The sequence below is a fragment of the Camelina sativa genome, chromosome 11 (genome assembly GCF_030686135.1).
Source record: "Camelina sativa cultivar CO46 ecotype springtype chromosome 11, ASM3068613v1".
Classification (NCBI taxonomy): domain Eukaryota; kingdom Viridiplantae; phylum Streptophyta; class Magnoliopsida; order Brassicales; family Brassicaceae; genus Camelina; species Camelina sativa.
In genome coordinates, this window is record NC_141890.1 from 19,569,358 (window position 1) to 19,577,234 (window position 7,877).

General features: G+C 34.9%; 2 protein-coding genes across 2 annotated transcripts; both read right to left on the reverse strand.

The window, feature by feature from the left end:
* Positions 1-1,014: 1,014 nt before the first annotated feature.
* LOC104728155 (uncharacterized) lies at positions 1,015-2,006 on the reverse strand. The gene is made up of 2 exons (XM_010447183.2): positions 1,829-2,006; positions 1,015-1,601 (listed from the first exon to the last, which is right to left on the reverse strand). Exons 1-2 carry the CDS (start codon positions 2,004-2,006, stop codon positions 1,015-1,017), a joined length of 765 nt encoding a protein of 254 aa, XP_010445485.2.
* Positions 2,007-2,409: 403 nt separating this feature from the next.
* On the reverse strand, positions 2,410-6,713 carry LOC104728154 (uncharacterized). The gene is made up of 9 exons (XM_010447182.2): positions 6,619-6,713; positions 5,054-5,165; positions 4,760-4,863; positions 4,485-4,657; positions 4,085-4,239; positions 3,885-3,967; positions 3,035-3,555; positions 2,883-2,978; positions 2,410-2,768 (listed from the first exon to the last, which is right to left on the reverse strand). The coding sequence occupies exons 1-9, from the start codon at positions 6,711-6,713 to the stop codon at positions 2,410-2,412; spliced, it is 1,698 nt and encodes a 565-aa protein (XP_010445484.2).
* Positions 6,714-7,877: the final 1,164 nt, after the last annotated feature.

Below are 7,877 nucleotides of genomic sequence, written 5' to 3' on the forward strand. Positions count from 1 at the left end.
TGTTTTGTAAAAAAAAATAATTGTTTTCGATTTTGATGTTGGGTTTCCCATGTCAAATCATATTGCAACTGACAGAAGGTAATATATTTATTGTTAATAAGATTGTAAATCTTCAGATTTGCAACCAATTTCGGTGAGGATTGCATCTTACACTTGAGTTAGCGATTGCTTATCATATATGGGCGTCGCTTGACGATTGAGCTAATATGACGTACAGCCAATATTCAATCTTTATGTTCTGTATGCATGAAAAACACACCCTTGAGAAAGCTAAGTACAATTCACCTTTATAGATATCTTTCACTACATGCAGTTGTACTCATAATGTTAATGAACAATGGTTTACTTTGCAGGTTAGTTGAAATTATAAGCAATAACTAATAAAAGTGTCTAATACTATATATATAGATACATCAATTTGAAAAGGTAAGATGGTAAGTAATAGAGGAAGCTGTTTAAGTTCTAATAATCAAGCCTAACTGATACTGTTATATATATAGCTAATTGTGTTTTGTTTCTTCAGGTTGAAGTTCATACATGTAACAAAGTACTGCTACTAGCACTAAGCGTCTTTCAGGTAATTTGATTGAGGTTAGTATCTATATCTGCATTCACTGAAATTAGTTTTAAAAATTTGAGTGTGTTCACTGCATTGAGTTTTACAAATTTAAGTGATTTGCAAACAGTTAAATCACTTCGCTCTCAAACCAAATAAAATAAGTTGTGTTTAGACAGTCACGATAATTGTAGTAAATTGCGGGTTAAATACGTGTTTAGAGAAAAAATCATAAGATTACAATAAGTAAAATATAAATTCATATCAGTTGTAACTATCAATTCTGATATGCTTGATTTATCGGTCTCGAATCAGTGGTCTTATTAAGAATGAGGCACCTGCATTTTAATAAAACATACTAATTACATGAAAGCTATTGTACTTTGTGTTTCCAACCAAGAAATGAAGTAGCTAGTAATATAAGGTGGGTCAACTTTACCTTCGGAGAGGTTGCTGACTCAGTGTATGTTTTGGAAAACCTCCTTGAAAACAACATTAGTTGTTTGCTTCTGAATCTTTCCCTCTTTGTTTAGTATTAGTATTCTCAAACATTTTTTGGATGTAACCCTAGACAATGCAATATAAAGTTGGCAATGAGAGAACATAGGTTTAGGCAAGTAAAGTCCTACTTTCTCTAGAGACTGTCCCTGACTCTTATTGATAGTCATAGCAAATGCAACAGAGAGTGGAAACTGTCTTCTATGCATCTTGAATGGCAGTTTAGTATCTGAAGGTGTTAGATTTATGTTAGGGATTAAAATTATGTCACCACTTCTATCTCCTGTTATTACTCTAGCTTCGACAATGTGATTAGCAAGTTGAGTAATCTGGAGCCTAGTTCCATTACACAGCCCACCTTTGGGATCAATGTTCCTAAGCAACATAGCCGACGCACCAATTTTCAAACGTAAAGCATGGTGTGGCAAACCTGACAGCTTTTTACTGTTTAAGAAATCTGGAGTGATTATCGGATTGTTCAGTGAATCTAAATCTGTAGGATCTATACTGTCAGCACTTAGGTAGATCATTTCTCCCCCTAGAAAAACTGAAACATTTAACTTAGGCTTATATATTTAAGATATTAAAGTTAAAGAGGACATATAATTTTGAAAAAAGTCTAATTTAAACGTTTACTTACCTTGCAAATGCTCTAGCATATACAGGTTAATTGTGTTGACATCATTATTGGTCGGTGCTAAAATAGCTCTCTTTTGAAAGAATTTAGCATCATTTTTTTGTCCATTTCTGTTGGATCTCCATAAATTTCCTTACAAATTGCTGCTACTGGATTTTCTGCTTCTGTAATCAACAATTCTTCTGGAATATCGATTATTGCCTCACCTTCATTAGGCTCATTAATTCTACCATCACCAACAACCAATAACCAATCTGAAAATTCTTGGATATCTTTAGCTTCATCCACACTTAATTTGCATGATAGTAGTCGCATGTTTTTAGTCAACTTTAGGACCTTGCAGTGATCCCAAAGATACGAAGCATTAAGTGATGACATCACAATTTGTGCATCCCTGCTCCATTTATTACTGGAAGAACTTGTCAGAAATCACCTCCAAAAACAACCACCTTTCCATCAAATACCTTGTTCTCTCTATTCTTGATAATATCAGAAAAGCTTTTGTCTAAAGATTCAAAATAGAACTTGCCCATCATTGGCGCTTTATCCCAGATAACAACGATGATTAGTTTATCAAGTTAGCTAGATCTGATCTAGGCTTGATTTTGCAAACTGAAAATTTGTTAGGATTCAAAGGGATTACAAACCTTGAATGAGCAGTCCTACCACCTTCTAACAACAAAGATGCGATGCCACTGGAGGCGACATTAAGAACAATCTATCCTCTTGATCTAGCAGCGGCTGCTAGTGTTTTCCACACAAATGTTTTCCCTGTTCCTCCAAAGCCATAAACAATAAAAACACCACCTAAATCATTGAATACATCACCAGCGATCTCATCGTATATACTTCTCTGCTCAGTCGTTAGCATCTTTATCCATTCAGCATGATTTTCTTCCAAAAAGTCACGGTTATATCTCATCTCATCAATAATTAACCGATTGGAATTATCAATACCTTCGCGTGATGGTTGAGGGAAATGCGCAATGTCTTTGAGAGTTCCACCATTAAACAACATAATCATCTCTGTTTCTTGAACAGTGTAGTTTCTAATATGAGCTTCTATCAGAGTCAATTCTGCATAATTGAAAAATATAGATTGTCCATGTTAGTAGAGAAACAGAATAGTATTCGACATTGATCAAGTTTTGTGTTAAATTGGGAGATTATTTAACGAATATGTATTATTACCTGAATTCTTGTACTGTTCTCTCTGTTTTGTCCCTATATCCTCGGACAAAAGGTGCCATGTTTGTAACCATACATGTTCCGGTCTAGCAAGAGAATCTGATAGAAGCAACATAGCAAAAAAAAAAATTTAGAATCCCCAAAACAATACTGACCTGCTTCTATTAGACCGTTAATAAAAACTTGATCATCGTCTAGAATTCCACTTGCAAAACATACTTCTTTGTAAGATTTGTATACAACACCATTATATGTTTTGATACCATCAAAACTCATTGGACCTCTGACAATGTTAAGAAGCACCCTAAGATAGTATTCATCTTCCATTTTTCTAGGAACATAGTTAATACGACCCAAAGAAAAACCTTTTGATCTCTTCTTCAACTGCTTATTCTTTCCATCCCAAGTAAAATATGCTGGGATTTGAGCATATAGAAGTTCTCGAGCTCGTTTCCCATTCTTTCCAACATCATTATTCTTATTCAAAGTCAACCAAGACATGAACTGTGAATCTTGATTAATTATATGTTCCAAAGCATCTGAAATATGAGCCTTCCCATCAAAATAAGTAGGTTGCTTCCCTTCGTCATGAAAAGACAGTCTCTGAACTGCGGTAGATCTATTTTGAAGTGGAAACTTGAAAATCCTCCAAATTGCCTTTGACGCAGATACATATCTAAAGAGATACAAATTACCATGAAGCCAAGTTAGATAGTCATAAAGAATAAAATAGGCGGGTTAATATTTCAGTGTATTAAAACTACCTGCAATCAAACCAATGTTTGATTTCATTCTTCTTTTTCTCAGACGTATCTGGTGCTTCACCAGGAGTTACTTTTCATTAGTTTTAGATTGATCTACAGGCTCAACAATCACTGTAACATGATCTGGGCCTTTGCTGATATACTTAAATAAGTATTGATAGAACCATTCTGATTACACCATTCCACATTGATATGAGCTTGATAACGAAGAGAGAGCTTCTTATTATAAGACACAATATACCTATTGTCACATTTAATACCACCCTTCTCAATGTAGTCTTCTGTCATCCTCCTTCTATAGACAGGATAACCATCACCACCAACCTATGTAATATCTTGATGCTTTTTTAGGTATTTCTTTGAACATGATCCATCCACCATACACGGGGAATTCCTGTTTGCTGAACCACATGGACCATGAATCATTGAACTTTTAACTACTTCATAGAGCACTGGGTCTTTCTCTTTATCTGGAATTTCTGCAGAAATGATCTTATCAATGTCGCCAGCCGTTGGTAGCTTACTTTGAAGAGCCATGAATAAGATAATGTGAGCATGTAGTAATCCTCTTTTCTGAAATTCGACAGTATATATAACTGAAATAGTAGAAACAAAGTGTAATGAGGATCTGAAAAACCAAAAAAAACAGCAATAAAATCTCAAGTACATTAAAGAAAAAACTTACACGCAACTGTCTTTCCTAGCATATTCCTTTGTGTCAAATCTTTCATTAAAGAATCCAACTTGATTTTGAAAATCCTTGCAACAATATCCGGTCAATCATCAGCAGTTAAACCTCTTGCTTGGCAATATCTTGTTTTCTATGGCCTTTTAGGATTACATGTAATGGTGATGAATAGGTCAGGAAATCCATAATGCTGATAGATTGCAATTGCGTCATAGTAGCTTTGAACCATATATCGAGGTCCACCGGTGTAAGAAGAAGGTATTAAAATTTGATTACCTTCTTCAGCCATAGTAGTCGTTCCAGCTGCGGCTGCCTCTTTAATGGAGCTGTAATTCTCACATTTTAGTTTGGACTGATTAAACTTGATGTAAGATAGTATGTTAGATTCAATAGTTGTATAAGCATCACAAAGAAACTACTGGAACAACCTCTCAGAATGCAACAAAGTATGAGACTCGTTTTCCCTCTCTTGAATCTTGAATGCAAACCACTGTCTCATGCTAATACATTTCTTCTTTTTCTTGTTGGCTTTCTGATAACATTTCTCAATACCAGGCGTGAAACAGTCCTCACCATAGCATAGAATGAGAGGATATTGTACATACAAATAGGAGATGTGAATTTTGCGTATCCTCTGTAAGTGATCAGTACTCTTTTCTTGAATAACTATATCACGGTCAGACATTTTTTTTTTGAAAATCCCTAGGGATTAAAGCAGCTACCTTTGATGTTGTAGGCATACTGTATATCCTCCCATCAGCACCTTTCCGATCAACGACAATAAGCATGTGAAATGGCTCATCATTAGTAGAATCAAACCTCTCTCTAGCGGACCTGAAATTTTTGACATACGGGTTGACAGAATTGAGTGTTTCATAAGGGCTTTGATAACTTCTTTATTCAGTTTTTGTTTCCCTGCAGTTGGCTTTGAATTTTTCCCCTTGCTATATACATAAGCAAAACACGAAGTAACAAACATGAGTATATTTAAGTTACTAAAATTGGTGGAAAAAATGTGTAGGTAGAATGATTACTTGATAACAGTAGCTCTGTTATCTACTTCGTTTTCAGTATCAACTCACCCTGGACGTTCGGCCAAACCCGATTAAACCGAAACGGACAACCCAATATTTTCGGTTATAGACGTAAACCGAAGAGAGTAAGGGTAACCGCTCGGTAAAATTTATTTGAGATTTCGGATTTTGGTTCGGTAATCGGAACCGATCGGTTTCCTTCAAACCGAGATATTGCAGCCATATATAAGGCTAATAATTAGTCACAACCCTAATTTGTTTTGTTCTTCTTCTTTGGCTGCCGCTTGGGAACTCGATCCATAAACTTCAATCATTCATCTTCTCCTCTCCTCCGATGTAATCAATAATCATCAACACATCTCTTTTCCTACATTAATTCATCTTCTTCAACATCCTCTTTCATTCTCTCAAATCTCAATCATGGTTAAGAAAAGAGCCTTTTCACAGAGATTCAATCCATAACCACAAATTTCTTATGGGGTAAGCTCTTCTTCTTTCTCCTTAATTCTACATTTGATCCTTTCCTCTGTAAGCTCTTTCTATGTATTGATAACTTCGGATTCAATTTGAAGAATTTTAGGGTTAGATTTTCAACTTCGAAATCAGAGATTATCTATTATTTGTTTAGATTTTCCTTTGTTTAGGGTGCTAGTGTTGTGTTTGTGTTCGTCATCTTTGTAAGACCTAAATTGTTGTTCTTTGTTGTTTGATGATTTTATTTTTACTGGTTTATGTAATCAATTTTTATGTGGTTTCGATGATGGCAAGTGAAAAATGGATGCCCATAACCATCAATCTTCACTGTCTCAGATCACCATCGCACCACAACCACAACTCGCCGCCACAACAGCACCATGTCTCGAAAACCCTAATGTTTAATGGACCTGCCATTTAGGCGTTGCAATTGTTTTCAGATTGGTTTAGTTGTTAATGGGCTGGTTATCTGTTTAGGTCCATTATTTTAGCAGTTTGTAAATTTGTATTAAATTAAGCCCATTATCTCATTTTTTTATTTATTCGGTTTAAATTAACCGAATTAGAAAAAAAATCGGTTTCATTTCGGAATTGATTTAAAATCCTATAACTGACCCGATTAACCCGAGTACCGAACCAACTGAACCGAATTCAATTTCGGTTCTATTCGGTGAAAATTTTAGAAAACCGAATTTATAGAAAACCTAACAACCCGACCCAAACAACCCGTTTCCGCCGAACGCCCAGGGCGAGTATCAACTATATATAGTTGTGAATACTTAGCATAATCACCCTCATTCGGCTTTAAACTACCAACCAAATGATAGTTTCCTCCTTGCAAGTGAAACATAGTAGGCCCTTTGCCTTTTGGCATAGATTGGTCCACCTTTCCACCAAGATGGCAAAAATTATATTAGGGGAGGGGGGTATTGGTTTAATATTTAAAAAGAATTTTAATGACTTTAAATAAAATTATAGAAAGTATAAAATGAAGGATTCTAATAGATTGTTAGAAACCTTATTAAAATTTTGCTGATTTGTTTTTCGTAATCTTGTAAAATATTGCATAATATTCTTTTGTTTATTCAATGCTTTTGTCAAAAAAAACAAATTTCTCTTGCTTGTCTCATCTTGCCAAAGTCATCAAGCGTTGGTTTTGGCTTTCCGTGTAGACAAAGGCTTCTGCTCCTAATGCTACAGTCACCATCTCCATCACCGCTTTGGTTGTACGTTTTGTTGTGCAGCAATCGTCATCTTGTTATTGAGCCTCTTCTGTCACCACCGAAGTGTTCACCGATGGTTCAGAGTATCCCCATACACCAGTTTCGTCACCAGTCACCACCGTCCGCCATCATAGCTTACGAATCTCGAGTAGAAGCTTCTTCAGCTCTTAACGTTGTCGTTTCCACCGTCACGGCTTGCTGTGTGTTGATGTCTTATGTGGTTCCATCGTCGGTTGGAAGCTCTTCACCATCTCACACCACATCTAATCAAATTGTGTCTTTATGAAATTATAATGTTGGCATTCGCATGGATACATTATGTCATTTTCTACAAAATAACAACAAAAAATCATGACTCAATCATTCACAATCTTTTTATTTGATGAGAATGTTTTCATGACTTTTTTAATGAAGAAAATGATATAAAATCTTAAACCAATAACATAATAATTGAATTCATTAACAATCCAAGATTCTTGTGTTTTACCTGAATAACATAAAACTTTTAGTGACTTTATAAAACTTTTAATTTAATAACAATAGATTTATGAAGATTTTAGATAACTTTTTACAAATCCACAACTAATAACACCAAATTTTTAGAGAGTTTTAAAAAATCTTGATTGAATAACAACATATTTTACATAACTTTTAAAGTCATTAAAATTTCTTATATTTTCTCTATAGTTTCTGCTCATTGCGTCATTCCCTTTGAGCAATTTCTTGATAAGCTCAGGAGATTCTTTTAGAAAGGGTAATTCACACTTCCTTCACTACAACATATTGTAAACATTGGGTCTTTCTGGTTCTTACTT